The 21,065-nt window shown below is 36.7% G+C and overlaps 1 protein-coding gene across 2 annotated transcripts in view; it reads left to right on the forward strand.

Moving 5' to 3' along the window:
* Nucleotides 1-21,065, forward strand: part of KIF6 (kinesin family member 6) — a 174,151-nt gene that overhangs the window by 148,531 nt on the left and 4,555 nt on the right. Inside the window, exons 17-21 of one of the 2 annotated variants that reach the window (XM_080585369.1) lie at nt 6,853-6,937; nt 7,723-7,858; nt 9,446-9,540; nt 17,540-17,629; nt 19,583-19,689. In XM_080585369.1, coding sequence (XP_080441495.1) covers nt 6,853-6,937; nt 7,723-7,858; nt 9,446-9,540; nt 17,540-17,629; nt 19,583-19,689 — 513 coding nt within the window. Of the gene's footprint in view, nt 1-6,852; nt 6,938-7,720; nt 7,859-9,445; nt 9,541-17,539; nt 17,630-19,582; nt 19,690-21,065 lie in introns of those variants that run through there. The other variant, XM_080585370.1, reaches the window with a different exon arrangement.

Consider the following 21,065-nt stretch of genomic DNA (forward strand, 5'->3'; position numbering starts at 1 on the left):
AGAGATTGCATATACTTCTCCAGATAAAAATCTTTTGGATGAACTATAATTGTTTCTGAATGTCAGGATTGTCTCCTCATATGCAGTACAGTATAAGTCAGCTGACAACTACCAGGACATTTTAATTAAACTCAATGTCCTTTCCTTCATACGAAAGACCTGTTTGAGTGATGAGAAATGAGTAAATATTTATATATTTTTTCTTGCACCTTCTTCATCTTGTAGCCCAGCACTGAGAGCCTCACTGTTCAGCTCCTACAGCTGATGGATATATGCATGGAAGTACTAGCAAAAGTGTGGCACTTGGCGTGAAGTATGAAGGTGGACAACAGGGATAGAGGGTCCCAGAAACATACTCTGGTCCCCCAAACTGTGCAAGCTGTATATAGCTCTAGTCTAGTACACGTGCCAGAACACTGAAAAATATCAGCATGAATCTCTAAGAATAATGTTTCTGCTGACATGAAGTCCTATGATTGTGGCTTCAGAAATTTTTGAGAAAACTTCCACTTCATACCAACATTTACAAAAGGATTTGTGAAACTTTTTGAGGGCTTCTTTTAGCTAAATTGGAGAATGGAAACAAAACTTCTGCAGTACTTTGGTCTTTATTGCATACTTTACTAAATTCAGGTCATGATATATTGATTTTATTAACAATGTTGTGCTTTTTTTCCATTTTACTTCTCTCTTGCAGATGAAATGTTTTCTACTAATACCTTGTGGCAGAAAGATGAAACTTGTTCAGGCTGATACTACTTTGATTTGATTCCTTACACATTTCAGAGTATTGACACTTGAATCAACCTCTTTTTTGTGAATTGAAATGACATGTCAGTTGCTTGACCCATCTACCCATACACAGCTTAAACAGAAGCAATTAAGTATAGAACATGTATGCTTATTTTTCCTTTTTTTTTTTTTTTTGTGAATGACATTGCTGCTATAAATTCAATGTACAGCCCCAAATAGGTGCTTTTGTGCATTGTTATAAGTGTTTGTACTGACAAACATGGCTGGAGTTCCACGCAGAATGCACGTTAAATACCCACTAGTTTTAGAAAATGTTGGACCTACTGAATTGATAACACAGTTACTGTGTGCACTGCATTCCTAAATGTTATGTGCAAGCATAGGATTTACTGTGCATGCATATGCATATTGCTCATTCACAGCAAGTCTGGCTCTTACCAGAACTGAGAATTGTACATCTGCTTATCTGAGGGTTCTTAGCAAAACACATGGGCACACCAAGCTTCAGTATCTCTACTACGTGCTGTGACACTCAGGATGACTATACCTTTAGCACCTTTAGGTATTTCTCATTCTTTTTGCAATAGTTATGGTGCTGTTTAATAACTGCTGTCTCCACCTCAAATATTGGTTATCCCTTTGTCTAATACTATGAACAACATAAGTGATGCAACAATAATCTTATTAATCTAATGGAAAAATGCATTTAGGCAAGAATCTGAATTAGTAGGGGTTTCCAGACTATGACCCAGCTACATTACTATTCCACTAAATCAAGTGATGTTTATGGAACAAATTAAACTTGAAGCTTTTTTTTTTCTTTCTTTCTTTCTTCACAGTAAATTGCACTTGTATATTTGGAAACCAACAGGGAACTTTTAGCCACAATGGTTTCAGAAACCTTCATGGCTTGAGTGCAGCTGAAGTGTAGGCAACGCCTTCTGTTTCATGTGTCCTGTATTTTCAGGAGCAAATACACAGATGACTAGTTTCAAAAAAGAGACTTAAGGGAATTGAAGTGTGAGTCTGTATTTACACAAAAGAGCTCAAAGAGACTGGAAAAAAAAAATCTCTACTTTCCAGGTGTGCATTGGAAGTCAATTTGCTTGAGCCAATCTTAAGCCAGTAAAACAGTAAACAATACAATGGCACATAGAGAAGAGCATAGCGATGGATCCTTTTTCTAAATTCAGTGACTAAAATAAAAATAAGAATAAACAAAATACACATACTTTAATCCCCCCCCTACACACACACATTTATAAAACACCGAAAATGAGACAGTTTATTCCAAGGTATGCTTAGGACCACCTGGCCAAAATTTTAAAAATCTATTACATTAGGATTAAGGGTAAAGTGCTCTAAAACCCACAACATAAACTCTTCCAGACATTAGGATATTTTCCATTTGCACATGAGTTTCACTGTGCATACCCATCTTTGCTTTTGTATAAGGTACACATGGTAGTGCCTGGTGACAAACATAGGTTGACATGTCCTAGGAGAGGAATAAGAAAAAAGAACAGGAGAATTGCTTGCAAGATGATCCTGAATAGCAACCGAAGGGTAGCTCTTTAAAAAGCTAAAATGACAACATATGCTGCAGTTTGAAAGAACTGAAGCCTGAGTTTGCCAAAAGCTGCAAAGCTGATAAATAAAGCAATAAAAATATTAACTGGACACTGAAGTCAATTCTAAATTTGGTTACTTCAAGTGACTATAAATTTAAGTAGATAAACACAAGACTATCCAGTGAAAAAATGAAAATCTTTGACTGCAAAAGTACAGATGGAGGGCAGGGCACAATGTTATTTGAGGCACAAGGACAATAAATCCCTAGGAGTCTGACTTCCAGGATATACTCAGGTTGAGAAATATATGAGTGCCCCAGAGAATATAAAGTTCAAGGTCACAGAGAGTTTCTTGCAAAATTTTGTGACTGTAGACAAGAATCTGTCAGAGTATTTCAAGTTGTTGCCTGCTTGCAGTAAACTATGGTGATTACACTTGGTATCTCATACTGGAAATAATGTTTTTCATCCATGCTTTCTATAATGCTTTGAAACAGACAGATTGTTAGCAGGTGCTATCATTTCTTTCTGGTACTGTGTGATTTGGTAATGTGGAAAGTGTTGTAAAATTCACTGCTGCTTTTGCTCCAGAATTGGCCCTCTCATTCAAGTAAAAACATTATAAATTAATATGCCTCTTACAATCTTGTTTGTGAAAAAAAAAAAAAATCTTTATGCCATGAATTATCAACTCATGCAGGGTTCACCTTCCTCTTTAAGTAGGCAGCTGGTATCAGTTGTGTCCTGTGTCCATTCTGCCAAATGGGTTTTATTTGAAGACAGAACAAGAGCAGTTAACCTAAAGATAAATACATATATTGCTAGCTGTTTTGCTACCAAATGTTGCACTGTCAAAACCTCTTCCCTGCATTGTGTTACTCAGTACTCAGTTAATAAAAGACCCCGAATGTAGGATTCATAAGCTTTGCCTCTCAGTTGTATGTGTAGTTACACTAATGTAGAGGAACTAATACTCCTCAGGAGTACGCTGCTGACTTCTGCTAAAATAACTCTGTTGTACAGAATTGTATAGAAGTAAGCCAGCAGAAGCCCCTTGCATATACACAGGCAATATTTTTCTAAACATGTACACTATGCATCCTCTACATCCCTGAAACATGGGTCTGAAACCTAGATAAAATGATTTGATGTTTTAATACACTTTTTCTGTTTCTATATAGACAGGGAGATATGTAATAAAAAGGAAGCTCTTTAGAGGAGGAAAAACCTGTAGCAAAAATAAATTCTTCTTAGTTATCTATTTTCTTTGTTTAAGCAAATACTACGCTTTGTGCATTTTACTGTCTAGTCACTCATTTGTCTCTCTTGTATTATTTTAAATATCTGAGCCTGCCTATTGAGGAATGCTACTATTTAGATGTGAGATACAGAGCACAACCTGAGCCAGTAACCTCTGCCTTAGCTTCCTAGCTTGAGCTGTAGCTGATATTGCTGGTGGGAGGAGAGGGCTGCGAGGTGTCAGCAGCAGGAGCCCAGGTGTGCAAAGAGGCCAAAAGCATGGATTCAGGAAAGTGAGGAGGACGAAAGAAGTAGCAGGGAAGAAGCAGCAAACAAGAGGGTTGAAAAACACTGCACCAGACCATAGATCTCCTTTGCTTGGAACATCAGGAAAGATCCACGTGTTCATTGATGTATATTACAGTAGGCAGTTTCAAAAATGTCTTGTCTCTAGAGTGAATGCCCTTCAGTTCACAAGCATGTTGCTGCAATGAGCAGGCATGACAAAAAACTGACCTGGAGACTGCAATAGAATGGGAAAATGCATCAGAGAACTTAAAAAGCAGCGCCCAAATAGGCATGTCCTGGGACTTGACTTACCACAGGACTTCTTCACCTGACACTGCAATCAGATCTGTTCTGCTCTTGTGACTGGAACACACTGATGGACATATAAGTTTTAGCCCTTTGCTTGATGAAATATCCAGTGCTTTCTCTTGCTGCCAGGGCCACATCAGCTTGCAGTGTACTCATCTCTTTCTATTGTGTATGTATACAAAACTTTGGACAGCTCACCTTGTCCACAGCTGTATTTCTTGTTTTCATCACCAACATTTTCCTAGAGGGAACATGCGTAGCTACACTCGGGATTGAGAATGGTGAGGCCTTTGCATCACAGAGGTACTTTATTTGTTCATAAAAGGCTTTATTACAATTTCTGCAGATAACTTACAACCTAATAATCCCTTCTACAGAGTATAATCATCATCAGCAAAATATTTTTCTTGGTGTTTTTATATACGTCACCAAATTCTGCCTAAGGCTGCCCTTTGAGATCCAGTACAAAAATATTTTTCCAAGTACTCAAAGTTACGTGTGCTGAGCCCTGCTTTCCTGGAAGCAGCTGAACACCTGCCTGATGATGGGAAGTAGCGAATGGATTCCTTGTTTTGCTTTGCTGGGGCATGTAGCTTAGCTTTGCTTTACCTAGTGAGTTGTCTTTATCTCAGCCCATGAGTTCTTGTACTTCTACTTTTCCAATTCTCTCCAGCATCACACCGAGAGAGAGTGAGCAAGGGGCTGTTAGCTGCCTGTTGGGGTTAAACCACAACAATGTTCAAATAAATCAGGGAGGAAAAGCCACAATATTATGGTCCTGCATTGCTCTGTAATGACTAGTAGAATTTGCTGATGCTTTCAGGTAGGGAAGTTCACCCTTCAAAAACAGCACTGACATTTTAAGTTGCTTCTGTCTTCCACACTAAATTATCTCTCTTCATTATAGGGGAGTCTCACCTCCTGAACTCAGACACCCTGGCAGACTGTGTGAATAAGACAAATGCACTTCAGCATGCCCAGGAGAGCCCCTTTCAACCGCTGCTCAAGCTCAGCCTGGCTGGCTTCGTGATGGAATGCATTAAGGATGCTCACATGGTCTGTGAGCATGGCTCATCTGGGAGGCAGTAACTCCCTAAATCATTTTGGCTTGTTCCACGAGAGCACATTTCTCTCAAGCCTGGATGCTGCGTGTTCATGAAGGGCAGACCAAATGTCAGCCCTCAGGAGCTCTGCAGGGCTTGTCTTCCCTCGAGCATCTTGCGTAGCTCTGTGCCTTGCTGCTTTACGCCTTCTTCCTGAGGATGACAAATCAGAAAATACCAATGCCCTGAAATCATTGATAGGTTTACTGCTTTCCTTGAAGTTTCTGGCATGATTATTAAGGCCTTCTCATCATCTGTTGTGTTCAGTTATACTACATGATATAATGCCTTTTTTCTAGCATGTCCTCTGCCATGTTGTTTGTATCTCCTGACTTCTGTATTCATTTTAACATTCCAGTTTATTTTTTAATCTTCTGAGGGTACCATCTCTACCAAAATGTCTTCTCCCTATCGTTCTTTTGTAGTCTGCACATCCAGCAAAGCCTTTAGCTGTATGAAACAAGAAGTGTGCATGGACTTTGTCCATCTTGGCTGTCTGTTTTAACATGCTTAACCTAAGTACTCTAAATGAAATAAAACGCTTTTCGGTTTCATTTGTACTAGGCTACAGGGTGCTACAACAAAAGATTAATGGCTATAGCTGGCGTGCTGACAGGCAGAGAGGGGTCATTGCTGCCCTCTTGTTCCAGACGGATTCCATTCCTCGAAGAAAGGCTGCACTCCTTAGGCCTAATGACAGGTTGACATAGAATTTATTTTCTTGGCAGAAATAGCGGTTGGGATGGAAACGTGCATGTATTGTACAGCAAATCTTTTGTTTCTTTCATTTTTCTTCAGTTAAAAAGGTTAAATATGTTTTCTTGGGAACCTTAAACTATTCTCATTCATTCTAGAAATAGAAACTGTTGTAATACTAGTAGGTAACTATACATTTCCTTTCACTGCTGAAATAAACCCAGTTCATACAATGCACGATGGAAAGGCTGTTTTGCTGTCTTTCAGAAGAACCGTGTTGTGTTTTGCATGCTAACTAGCTCTGTTGTGGGACAGGGAAATCCTGAGCGGCTTTCTTAGATTAACTTGGGCTAAATTATCTTGGAGTATTTATGCAGTTCTCCTCTGCCTTGAAAAATTTCTCGGACACAGTTTCAGGCTATTTTTCTTATTAATATAAATTGTCTGAATTTATTGCTTATCAAAATTACTTCATTTATTGTTTACCAAAGTTACATCTCCAGTGTTTGTCTTTTCTTTATGTTTCTCTGTTTCCAGGCACTAGCACAGCTACTGCTGAATCTTCCTACTTGTCTGCATAACTATCAGGTTAAATGCATTCATTTAGGGTTTTATGTCAAAGCCAAACTTTTTAAATGGACTGGCAAAATCATTTTTATTCATACCTAAAATAAATATTCAAAAAAATCAAAACAATGTAAATCACTAAAGTTATTGAGTCTTTCTTAAATTAAGTAAGGCCTAAACAAAGAATTTGAAAAAACACTTCCAGAAGAGAAAAACTGCTATAGACCTCTATTTCATTACCTACCTCTTAAAACCAGCTTGTATTCTAATTTGAAGTTGTTTCTTTAGAAATCAAATGCTCATTGCTCTGGTCATTTCTTCTCTAGCTGTGTCTAATCCTTCTGAAGATCTAAATACGCTTGACCCAGTGGAAGAGAAACTTCGAACCCAAATTGAGGAAGAGAAAAAAAGGTATTACTTTTGCCTCAAATCATCCTTCAGAAGATAAAGTATACTGATATTATATTACAGTTTTATACATACAGTTAACCTCAAGGTTTTCTCTGACATATTAAAAAATGTTAGCTTTGTGGTTCACAGGTAGCTTTTAAATTTATGTATATTCTGTTGGTTTGTCTGTAAGATGCCACAGTAAGCGAATGGGAAACCTTTATGATAGGGCTAAAGGTCAAAAATTAATAAAATGACTTTATGTCCCTCTTGAGGATTAGTATTAAAACTTTGTTCTTTGAATCCAAATGTACTATGAAACATCTTTGTAGATTCATGAATGTCTCGCCTTCCTTGACCCAAGGAAAACCTTTTGTCTATACAGGACTAAGTAAGTGTAAATAATATACAGAATATGAATTAGTCAACCAATCCTTCTGTTTGTTTTAATGTAGCTGTAGCTAAGAGGATAAAAGGAAAATAGATGCAAGGATATCAGTTCTAAGTAATTTGCTATCATTTATGTTAGGTGTGACCTATGAGGAAGCTTCTGGCTGTTTCATACTACAGCAAATCTTTGACTACATATTAGTTTCTGTTTGGACGGGGAATCAAGGCATAGCTTGACATATTTGAACCTGTATTTAATTGTTGATCAATATTGGTCACACTAGAACTTCAGTAATTTTTTTCAATGAAATAATTTTTTTCTGGATAAATTTCTTCTACCTACTGTCTAGTGAAGCTGTCATAAAATATGAGATGTGTTGGAAAATCTTCAATAACCTTTCTTCTTCTAAAATTAGTTATAAAACAATGTACAATCGCTTGAAAGGGCTGAAGGTAGAGATTGAGCACCTACAACTTCTCATGGAAAAAGCAAAGGTGAAGCTGCAAAAAGACTTTGAAGTCTGGTGGTCTGAAGAGGCGGCAAATCTACAGGTATAAGTCACTTTTGTATTTCTTCTATTTTCACATAAATGTGACATCTTCAATCATTTCTTAAAGAAATACTTAATTGACTAGATAGAAAGCAGTATGAAGGATGAGATTTGGGGCCTGATTCACCTCTACTCATTCCAATGTAAACCAGACAAAGCTAATGTGAATTATGCCTGTATGAAGTTCACACAAACAAAGCAAAACCCTCGCTTTCTGTTCTATTTTCTGTTCTGACATCCTCCCAAACAACTTGAATAAAAGCCAAGAATGGTCCCAAAAATGCCAAAGACTATGAAGGAACATAACATGAATAGAAGAGATTGGAAAATAGAACCTTCTCAATCCTAGCAAAACTATGATTTCATCAGGTTTATGACATGTATATTAGAAAATGGCAGTCATAGTTGTAATATGGACAAAACCCAACAAATATAATCTTTTTTTTCTTTTTTTTTAAGCAATATTTCAGTCTCTTGTAATCTTTCAGCTTTAAGTTCCCAGATCACCAACTGTCAGCGCAGAGCATGTGTGCTCTTGCCATCTAACTGAGCCCCACCATGACCACGATTGCCTGTTTAAGAACCTAGCAGAAACTGTGATCTAATTTAATCAGTTCTGTAAGAGATGTAGTGTATGTGAAGTTCATAACACAGTGAGACAGCAACACAGTTTCACAAACACAGGGGACAGTACAGAGGGTCTGGAGGGGGAAGAACCGAAACAACATAACTTTCTTAAGAGCTTCCCTTCAGACACTTTTTCTAATGACTTCGAAGCAGTGACATGGCATCTCACAGGACAGCATTGCCATGAGATGCACATCAGCCTAATGAAAAAGACTGTTAAGTGCAATCCATCCATATCACATTATTAACTGGAAGAAAATATTTACTCCTGGGTGAAAAGTTGTTATAAACAAATAAGTGTTTAGTCAGTATTTTATTTAATTTCATTGAGTAAAAAATTTAAACTACTTTTAAGAAAATAGTCTAAAATAAATACCAGACTTAACATGAGGAACTTAGTTATCCATAAAGCACCATCAAACTAGCTTAAATTCAAGCTAATATTACAAAGTACTTTTCAAATTTAAATCCCCAACCGTATTAGTGGCAAAGAGAATATTTCAGTGACCCTCCTGTCTAAAAATTTAGATTTTGAAAATCACTGAAAGTAATAATCTTGAATCCACTGGAACACAATGTCCACTGTCCTCTAACAGGGGAGGTCCAGGATTTAGCTTCTCATGATTTACCAGTAGAAGATTAAAAACTGGGGAAAAAAAATGGGATTGATATCTTGGATCTTGACCTGTCTATACATCTGAGCTCGCTAAGAAACTCAAATCAGAGAGCATGTGCTGTTACATATTAAAAACCTGTAACTTGAGCTTAAAAATACTTGAACCAATCCTAAACACTTTTCTCTTTGTTCAGAAGTGTTTGCTCAAGCGAAGAAAATACTATGTGATTCAGACTGTGTTTTTTGAATGAGTCATTGACCTGCCTTGGTATTGCTGAGACCTGTAGTCCAATATTAAGTGCTCTAAAATAATCCTATCCTACATAATTTTATTTTTCAATCTAGGTCCATCAGGGAAAAACAGAGTTGGTCAGCTCACTGAATAGCACAACAGTTTATCCTCAGTTTATCAAATCTTCACAGTCTCTACCAACTAACAGGTAAATTGGTCATTTTTCTCTTCCTTGCTTACTTGTAAGAAAATGTAGTTTTACTAGAACTGCAGTACACCAGAATGCTTTGCAAATATCACACTCAGAAATTATATTTCCAGTTACAAGAAAAATGACTGTGTAGAAAATGAATTTTTATCATTCAGTTGTTTTGCAGTCATATTTAAGGTAGCTTATTGTAACTGAGTCCTTTTGAGTTGTTGGTCTTGGGACCCTGGAAACCTATCACCAAGGATCCCATGAAAGATTACTAGGAAAATAAAGACTGTTATTAGTCAGTTTTGCTGCACAAGGAGGCTATATGTCCTTTGAAAGGTATACAGGAGCCTGCAAATCAAAATTAATTAATTAATAGACTTTATATACAGCCTAGATTTGTTCTTGAAAAGATGTCCTGGTGCTACACTTATGCAGCATATTGTTCCACAATGATATTGCATGTGATATTGTAAAACACTAGTGCGTCCTCTGCAGTACAAAAATGTAATTATGTCAGTTGTTTCATCATTGATCACTTTGGATTTCAAAATATCTAATTTAAATTTGCAGTAACAGATCCTTCATAGCCTTCAAGCAAGGCAGAGTATGAGAAAATGCATACCAGACTATGCAGGTTTCTATGCTCATGGACAATCTCCTTCCTTTTCACTTTCTGCCTCTCTCTCCCTCCTTCTCATTATATTGTTTATCTTTCTCTGACGTGTAGCTTTACCTATATTTTTATAACAATACTCAAATGATATTTCCTGCTTTGCAGCAAACATAATATATCCTACATGCCATTAAATAATGAATACTTTTTGATTTGCCTAAAACTAAAATACATTTTAATTTTTATTGTAAACTCCTGTATATCTACAGTAATTTCCCCATAATCAGTGCAGAGAGAGAATGAAACAAATAATCCTCTAAGGATGTCTAAGAAGGCATTTTCAAATGTCTCAAGCTGATGAAAACCAACTCTAGTTTTTTTGACTTTGCTTCAATTCTTATTCTGTGTTCTCTAAAGATTTAGATGCTATTTGCTTTGCATGACATGGTTTAAGACCAAATTTGAGCTGTTCATTTCTGGTTTTAGGCTGAAGGTTACTAGTCCCACAGCAAAGCTGATGGAACAGAATGTGAAAGCATTTTTAGTCTAGCTCAGCACAAAGCCAGCCAAGTTAGCTCAAACAATCCATGACTGTCATTTGAACTCTTTAACTTCATACTGAATTAAACTAAGGACTTCTTGCACAACCTCTTTGCCTTGTTGTTCTTGGGAACAACAACTTCTCATTGGTGTACTACTGCATTGCTCAGGTCAGTGATATCTTCTGCAGTTTAAGCTAGAATTAAAAAGAGCATATGATAATGCCTCAGGAGCTTTTCAGTGCGATGGGAGACTGCCCTCCATGAGTGGTGCTTTCTTCTTCCAACATCCTCGCTCCATCTCAGAAGCAAAATTGCATAATTGGTTCCTGTATATTTTTATTTTAAACTTTTCCTTCAAATGCCTTGATCGTTTGTGTTTATTACTGGGGGACAGATCTCAGAAAAGGTTATCTGGTATTTGGAATAGAACAGGGGAAAATGTCTCGTGTCTTTAAACTGCCGAGCTTATTTCAGAGTCCTGTAGTGTCCCACATGGTCTCTTAGAAAAACTCTCATGTTCTTTAAACAGTTTTTCTGTGTTTAAGTAATGGATGTGTTCAGTGATACTGGCTGACTGGTCCTTACATAGGTATCACAGACCCAGAGCATTCATCTTCTTGAACTGAAATTGTAGAAAGAGTCAGGAAGTATATAGTTTTGTTTTCCCGTATCTAATACCATTTCTATCAGCATTCTTGCAATGATCCTTCAAAGCTAACTGATCTTTCCTTCTTACAGTTCCAGAGAACCAATCTTATTTTGTTTGTTTAAACATATTTTACACAGGTACATTTCCAATTATGATGTATATGGAATTAGAAGTACTATTTCTGCTTTTTGTGAGGCAGAGCTGCAGGCTTAACATCCTACTGTGCATGAAATTTTACTTTTCCCCCTACTTGAGGCAATAACATTTTAGAGTAGCAGTTTCCAATTTCACGGGCTCTAAGAGTATAAAACAGTAAAATATTTATTTTCCAAGGATTTCTTTGACCCCAGTCGACACAGGAACTTTACTTACCAGCTCCCATGATTATGTAGGATGAGTCTAGGCTACAATTTCTCCTCTCTGTTACATAGTCCCAAGACACAAATGGCTCTTTGTTTCTAATTCACCTTAAATCAACAGTCTCTTTCTGAAATGATATTGCTATCTTCACCTAGCAGAATAACTGATCACAAAAGCAGAGACCAACATAAATTATATACAATATAATGTGTAAATAAAACCTATTTCCAAGAAGGAATTTAGTTCACAGGTGTGTTCAATAGATACAAGATCTAAAACTGGGCTGCACGTCAGAAATCTAGGATTGCTGTTGACAGAATAAGTATGCAGTAAAACTACTCAGACATACTTCTTAGTGTGAATGGATATAAATACAGACTTTAGGATTAGAAGTAATAAATTTTCTATTTCAGCACATCAAGGATACAAGTATATGTCATAATCTTTCTTGAGATTTATGTCTGAACAAAATCTTTTGATCACCTTCTAGTGCCTAATTCTTGTGGATTGTTATTGTATGGCACACCTTGGTTATGTTATTAAGCCTTGGGAAGGGAATGTGATAGCCTCAAATTATATTTTATATTAAATCAATTTATAACTAAAATAACAGAGAAGGGAAGCTAGTAATCCTCGTGAGGCTTAAGAAGGATACACACATATAAAAGGCATTCAATCCATGCCCAAGCTTCTCTCTTTTTCATTTGAGAAAAAGAAAAAGGGGGGGGGGGGGGCTGAATTGTTAAGTGTCAAAATGAGTTTGTTATAAAGGAGTTAAACAGCATTTCTGCCTTGGTAAGCTTTGAAAACCGTTGGATTGATCCTACTCCCACTAGAGTAAGAAGCAAAACCTCACTGACTTCAGTGACCACAGTTCTGAAGTAGTGAGTAGGGTGACATCAGTGGGTTTTGGGATGAGAAAAAACATGTCTGCATAAGAAAGGACATTTATTGAACAGGTTAATCCTGTTACTAAATCTGATATACATAAAATAGCTGAAACCAATAGTTTGTATATATGTATAGAAGCTAATAGGCTCATGTTCATTAACATGTTGAGTAGATTCAACAGGTTTCCAGATTATATTTATCTTTGCATATATTTCATATGAAGCTTGTAGAAATATTAAATCTCATCTTTTCTGAAAATATTACTTAAAAAGGAGAACAACTGTGCAAAGTGCAGAAAGAATGACCCATCTTTATATTCCACATAGAAAAGTGTCTAACCAGCAATCCCAGGGTCACAGGACAAAGAGAAATGAAGAGGAATAAAATAATAAAGAATTTTATCCAAAAGGAACACCTTCGAACTTGAAAAAGAATAGAATCATAGAATCATTAAGGTTGGAAAAGACTTCCAATATCATCTGGCCCAACTATACCCCTACCACCAATATCACCCACTAAACCATGTTGCTAAGCACTAGGTCCAACCTTTCCTTTCTGCCACCTCCCTGGGCAACCCATTCCAAATATACCCTACTTGTCCATGTTCTCTCTACCATCTCTACCATAAAGCTGTGGTATTAACTGCAACTCACACTGTATATATGTTTATGTCTCTCAGTGGCTTCCTGTCAAGTCTGCAAAAAGTCTTTGTTCATCCTTGCACATTCCTCTAACATGTTGTCTTTCGTTTAAGAAGTTTATCAGAACCTTTTCTGTTCAAGTTACTTCTCTTGCTGAATGTTTAATTTCACTAGTGTTGAACTGTTCTTGTACTTCCCTTCAATCAAGCAAATGTTGGATACTTACTCAAATCTAAAAATTTTGGATTGTTTTCTTCTCTCGGAAGGAATCCATTCCTTTTCAATTCACTGATATTCTAACCTCAGTCGTTCCCTTTTACTTGATCTCACTTGTCCTGTTCCAGCAAACCCCAGAGTGACATGAAGATATTTTCAGACAACTCTTCACATTCTTTGGTGACTTCTACCACCAGTTGTTTTAGTATTATTGTCCTGAACAATACTTTAGGATTGCAAAATTTACTCCCTATATTAGTGCTGTGTGAAAAAAATTGAAACATTTGCACTTTTTGCAGCATTTTCTATCTTGTTTGTTTTTCATTCCTGCCAATTTTCTGCAGTGTTACATGATGATAAAATATAATGTGGGAATAACATATTTGATTAATGACATTTCAAAGGTTTTCAAATGTTGGTAACAATTTAACTCAAACAATTTATCTAAGAATTTCCAAGTGAAGCCAAATTTGATTTTGTAACCGAATACAGAAATGCTCCGATTTTAAGCAGCTTTAATCTTGCTAAATATATTTTGTCTGCCTTTAAACAGAACATCTGTTCCCTTCACTTCCAAGGCTCAGATGACTGGAGAACTGCAGCTGATTTGTTTTTAACAATGCAGAGGTTGCATATCTTTGAAGTTAACACTCATTCTCCATTTTATTCAGTGCTGCACTGGCAAATCAAGCATTCATACAATGACACACATCATCTTTCCAGCTTCTCCACCCTGAGTGCTAGATGGAGTTGATCAGCTCAGAGGACAGCTGCCTCTGGCCCTTGGGATCCCACAGCAAGGGAGACACTACAGCAGCACTGTGTACATCTCTCCAGCTGCTGCCCCATGCCCAACCCAGACATATGCCTCCCCAACAAATGACCCAAACAGGAAAAGCAAGTCACCCACTGGGTGAAACTTCATCTACTAAGATTTAAAAAAAAAAAAAAAAAAAATCGAGAAATCTGTCAACTATCTGTAATCTCCAGAAAAAGCATGAAATTTACTGAAACAGTACGGAAACAGGGATTTGAGACAGCTTGAATTCGGCTCAAGAAAAAAAAAAAAAAGATTCAGAATGAAAAATGGAATTATACATTGTCAAAAGAACCTGAATAATGTTAGAGCTTAGGAGCCAGATATAGAGACTGCATTTCTACAGCTCATATGTCCATCTAAATCCAAAACTGTGAGTCAGGAGTGCCAAGTTACACATTACAGAAATGTTAGTTGGAAGACACCTCTAGAGATCTCTACACCGACCTCTTGCTTGAAGGACTATCATCACAGTAAATTAGGTCACCTATGGTTTTCTCTGGCTTTGTCAAGCACCCAGACTCAAGAAGTGCTGACTGCATTTGAAAATTGAGTCACCAAACACTTCTTACTTTCAGTTTTCCTTAACACCTTCAGTTTCACCTCTTTGCCAATGCAAAATTTTCTCAGATTTAGCAGCTAGAAAAGTAGTTTTCATGCAAAGACATCAACACCTAAGACTCCCGTGATGCCCAGTCCTTCAGGCTTAACGCATTGCCCCCACCCAAATCTGTCATAATGGATTTCCATTCAATTTGGAGCAGTATTAGCAAAATTTCCCCTTTTCTCATCACTGGAAAAGCATCTAATACTCAGATTAAAGAGGAGAGTACTGGCTTCTGAAAAGAGTTTAGGAGGAAGTTGCACACCCTAAATGTTACTGAATCTGAGCATACAAACTACTGCACAAGGAAATTACGCTCTTTCATCCCCTTTTTATTCAACCTATCTTGCAATGCCATGGAAAAATTGTCACAGCTTCAGAATGAAGGGTGCAGATTATCCCCATACAGACCATCCCTCTAACCTAAGGCTTAGAGCAATCACTATGATATGTAAAAAAGGCTTTGAGTTCTGCCGAGCTAAAAGACTCATTTGTTAGATTAGTACTCTTATAATTAACCTCTTACATGGAAGCAACATCTCAAGTCATTAAAAAGCTTCCTTAACTTGCAGGATAAGAGTTTGGATCCCACAGACAAATGTCTGGCTGTAACCACTCCCTAGACAGAATAGCAGGACCATCTCTGAACACAGTAATATTAATTTCCTGGTTCAGGGCATCACCTCAATCAATCAAATTATATATATATATATATATATTTAGTTTAATTTTTAAATATCAGCTTCCTTGGGTGCCTTGTTCTCCCAGAGCTCTTTAAGGCAAGTTTTGGTATATTGTCCTGGGTCAAGGAGTCCAGCTGAAAGAAAGTGAGATCCTTAGAGGTTAAACCTTGTCAGACTTCTAGTGTCTTTTTTTTTTTAATATTACCATTTTAAAAAAGTGATTTAACAATTTTGGAGAAGAATTTTCATTGAAACTCAATGAATTCAATGAATGAGACATGAGTTCAGACATATAAATTACCGCAGCATAAAAATTACTTACATCAGCTGATGTATCACGGTATTTATAAACTTACACATTCAGTTCATGGCAAATAAAAAGCAAAGAAGCTTATGGCAATGAAAAAGAATCACGCTAAGTCACATTACACATTACATTTGTTGCAGGCAAAGAACACAATCATGGATGGTTGCCGTGGGTCAGATCATAGAATCACAGAATGGTTTGGGTTGGAAGGGAACTTAAAGATCATCTGCTTCCAACTTTTCTACTATGGGCAGGGACAACTTGGCCCAATCCAACTTGGTCTTGAACACTTCCAGGGATGAGACATCCATGGCTTCTGTGAGCAACCTGTCCCAGTGCCTCACCTCCCCCAGAGTAAAGAATTTCCTCCTTATATCTAATCTAAACCTACCCTCTTTCAGCTTAAAGCCATTACTCCTTGTCCTAACACTACACTCCCTGACAAGATGATGTGTTAAGATTTATTAAACCATCATACGTAGGTATCTCAGGGCACAGACACAGAACCCTTATAGAAAATGGAATTTAAGGCCCTAGATCACTTCATTTTTAAGAACTGCCAAATCAGTGGAAAAAAAAATCAGGAAATCCTAAAGCAGAACTACAATCTGGAGTTCCCAGATATTGTTAAACCTCATAGTAGGTAGTAACATCACACATCCTTCCTAGCTCTTGTAATATGTACACATAATAAAGTCTGGAATGTTATTAACATTAAATATGATATTTCTTTACTTGAATTAGACTGAGTCTTGATGTTATTTAATCCACTTAGGCAGGTGTGAATGGTATGGGACTTGAGGAGTTAAAGAGAAACATTCACTAAACCTAAAGCTGTTCATTTGAAAATGACTTATACTCTTGGGCACAATATCTTCTGCAAAAGTGAACCTGGCACAGTGTAATACAGTAAAATTTTAGTAATAAATTTCTTTCCTTTTTCAAGTTCTGTGCCAGAAATATCAATTCATCCGCCAACAATGAACAAACTACTGCAGAATTTGAAAAGCAAGAACTTGACAATCCTGCCATCTACTGGAAAAATCCTAAAACTGAGTAATTCCGTTTCTACTCTCATAGGGTTGTCACCAGATACAGCAGTGTTCACAAACACCCGGAGAGAGAGTGTCCCTGATATCCTACGGCAGAAATCTTCCTTCCTAGTTGAGAGATTCCTTGATAATGGTATCTGCAGGGACAGAAATGCACAACAGCCGTTTGCAATATATTTGGCTATCATCAACAAGTCCTCACTGAGTTTTTATTTAGTCTCCCACCAATTTCAGTAATAGTTTTGCTTGAGTAAAGAAAGAATGGAAAATGAGCTAAGGCCTCACTTGGCTAATAGTCAGTTTGAGAACTAAAATACCTCTACAAACTGTATCTCCATCAGGCACATCAAAGTGCTTTACAAGCCCTGCTTAGAAAGCAAATACTAAAAGCATAATCTTTATGAGTTTATGTGTCATTCCTTAGTAGTCACATTCCCTACATAAACCTAATCATCACATGGCTTCAAATGAAAGCACTCTTTCTTCCAGTAAACAAGAGTTTTATATAGACAAAAAATATAGGCAAAAAAAAAAAAAAGCTTGAAAAACACTTTTCTTTGTGGTTACTTAGCATGTACTAACATTCCCTCTACAAGGATTATATTCTACCTTTCATTTCTGCTCCCATTCCAGCTTTTCAGAGACCACAAGAGCCAGCTTTAATGAAGAGACATCTGGGAAAAACAATTCAAATAATTTTAATAACTCAACTTCAAAAACAAGGTAAGAAGGGTTATTCAGAGGAAAATGCAAACCAGTAATACAACACCTGGATAAGCCTCTATCACTCTCTGTAAAAACAGTCTATTTAAACCACACACACACAAAAAGGTGGAAATAGCAGGTTTTCCTCCAACTTCCAAAACAACACAAGCTGTCCCATTGCTTTACACACATAAGTGCATTATCAATAGGAAAGAAATGGGTTCTTTTTGGCCTGAGGTATTCACCCCCATGAGATCATGAATCCTCATGACTGTTTCTTCTCCTGCAAGAGAAAGAGACTGAAAGAGTAAATATAAACAGTTGAAAGAAAGAGAGATCAGAGTATATAACTATCACGGAATGCAATGTCTGTGTAGAAAATTTTCATTCTCATGATTTTGTCCTTTTGAAATTTTTGTAAAATTTTAGATAAGTTTTCCTGTGTATCCTTAAAATATTTTGAGTTTCCCTCCTACAAATTATTCTAGTATAATAAAATTATAGCAGCAGCCTGGGTGTGTCAGGCTCAGCAAAAATAACATCATGTTTTTTTCAAAAGACATACCGCTTTGTGAAAATTAGCTTAGCAGTTAAGTGGAAACTACTCTCTCTCCCTTTTTTTTTCTTTGACAGCTCTTAGTTTTTTTCTAACGTGCTCATTTCCATGTTCTTTTCTCCCACCAAAACATCATACCAAATCAGTATACTTCCAGAAGTTACATTCTCATTGTGCTCAACAGGTCTATTAATGCCCTTAGGAAAATATGGATAAGTTACTATTTTTCCAACTGCAGAAGTAAGAACAAACAACAAGGTGTTGGTTTTTTTCATTCATTTTCCAAAACACCAAAAAATATGGAAGAGTTCATCCCCCCAAATATAGCATTTTAAAATTGCGTTTATGCTTAAAAAAAAAACAGAAGAAAGGAAGTTAAAATGGAATTTAGACAGCATTTTCTCAAATACATTGTATATTTTTTATTTATGTATTATTGCTCCTTTGCTGGTATTTTGAGTTCTCCTTGTACATTACATAAGAGATATTTTATTGAGATCATTTGTTATTTCTGCATTTTTTTCTGTTTTGGTTCACAAATTCAGTGACTGAGGACTTAATTAGTAGCACAAAGACAAGGATGTCAGACTTCTGTTTTGTGCTAGGCACAATTACTTTTTACTGCAATAGACAGTAAGAAACATCAGAAGTAACTATAATTAGAAAGATGGGGTATGTGAAAATATTTTTTCTCCCTTTAATTCCACTTGTGCTCTCACATTGTAGTTTTTATCACTATATTTCTGATTCTAACATTGATGTTTACACAAGGCTAAAGACACCAGGCCAAATTCTTAGCTGATTAAAATAGCTTCTTTGTACTACATCATCTTATACCACCAGAGGGTCTATCCAAAAGCAGATGTAAGTCAGTGATTTAACTGCATAGATACAAGGGCTTGGTCCGGGCCAGAGACTTAACAGCACAAAGAAGTTGCCTCTGTCAGCAAATGTCATGAATATCATGTGCTTGTTTACTGCCATGTATGGATGAAAACTTAATTCCCTTACAGTAGACAAAGATACTAATTATCTGTTCAAATAAATAGCTGCCTTTTTTCCTGAAACAAACAAACATATGGCATGTTGTATCATTTCTTTGGTAAACTCACTATGCAAGGCCTTTCCACTTGGTGGTAAGTCTTTGACTCAGCAGTAAAATATTTTTAATCCTTTGTGAGATGTTTTATAACCAATCAGCATGTAGCCCTAGCAAATTAAAAAGCTATTAACTGATCTTAGGAGCCTACATAAGAGCATTTAGGTGTCCTGAGCTTGATTTTACTTTGAACCATGCCCTCTCTAACATCTATACATCTCTAGTTGGAAAACGAAGTCCTCCATGTTGAAGGAGATAAAGCAACAGAAAAATAACCTTACTCAGTTAAAACCACAAATACTCTTTCTCATTTCAGGACCTCACCAAGTTCAAATACACCTATTCCTCTAACTGGAGACAGCCAGACTGATGCTGACATCCTAGCTTTTATTAAAGCAAGACAGAACATCCTGCAAAAGAAAGGTAAATCCTGCCAAAACAAATAGGAGGCCAAAAAAAAATCTCCAGTAGAGCATTTTAAAGCCAAAATAGCTTTAGTCCACATTTACACTGACACAAGTGATAACTGATTCTGGCTTAAGTTATATTACATTACATCCTCAGCCATTCTAAACCCTTGAGGTTCTTCACATGTATTTATTTTAGTAGCTCAATGCTGCAACCTAAAACTATGAAGGCTGCCTGTTTTAACCAACCACCATCATGCGTGTCTGTGCTGCCAGCACGGTGTATTTATTTACACTTGAAAATGCACTTGAATGTGGTTTCTCAGTAATTTAAATACCTCCAAATCTTTGTTTACTATCTGGCCTGGTTTTCAGCTGGTACTAATTTAGCTGTAATAATTAACAACAAATAAAGATTATGCAAATGATTTCATTGCACCCTACTTCATCAAGCAGACTAGCCCGCTGTGTCTAACAGAGTATATTATTAAAGGATATTTCATTATATCAAGGTCTAGTAAAACTTTCTATGGATATTTGTCACCAAATCAGTTACTGAGAGAAATCATAGGCAGGCAATAAAGTTAGCTCACTCTACAGTATGATTAGTAAAATTGGCAGGAAGCAGAAAGCACTACATACACAATAGTGGTGCTGCAAGGTAGCCTGAAAGAAATTCATTATTATAAAGAAAAGCAATCTGTGATTTTCTTTTTTTTTCTTTTTTTTTTTTGAGTAATAGTTTTTAGTTGCAGCAACCAATTAGGCAGAAGATTAAAGCAATAGTGGCTAGTGAAGCAATAACTTTCCATCAGCACTTGAGCGCTGATGACAGCATTATTCAGTAAGCTATCAGCACCTGGCAGATGGTGTTAGCACTGTCACAAAGTGGGGTTTTGTTATCACACTGCTTATCAGGTAAAACTGTCAGGTAAACACACAGTGGCTGAAAAAACAGCCCCCTTACACTCATCCAAAGAAAACACTTAACACACTTAGGCTTTGGGTTCCCTTTTGTCTTTATTTAGAAAAGCTGTTGTCAAGTTTCTTCTGCAAATGAAATTAAGTTGAATTTATAGGCAGCTCACCAGAAATAGGTTAGAGATAAGTGTCTTACAACAAACATTTCAGGCCTTTAGAGTGTCCAGATCTGATCCATTTTGTATACAGTAATCTATCAAGCACATCTTGTCCTGTGATCATCTATCTCCTAAATCATACCATATCAGGAACATCTCTCTCAAATGCCTTTTCCATCCTGCTTGCTTTTCAGCCACAGGCTATTACCTAACATCATACATCAGTTTCAGAAGGGACTAGGGATTATCTACATTGACAACTATCTGGCCTGAAGGTCATGAATAGTATTCTTGCAGAACAAAGGAGGGTCAA

Source organism: Anser brachyrhynchus, assembly GCF_964034855.1.
Source record: "Anser brachyrhynchus genome assembly, chromosome: 3".
NCBI classification, from domain to species: Eukaryota; Metazoa; Chordata; class Aves; order Anseriformes; family Anatidae; genus Anser; species Anser brachyrhynchus.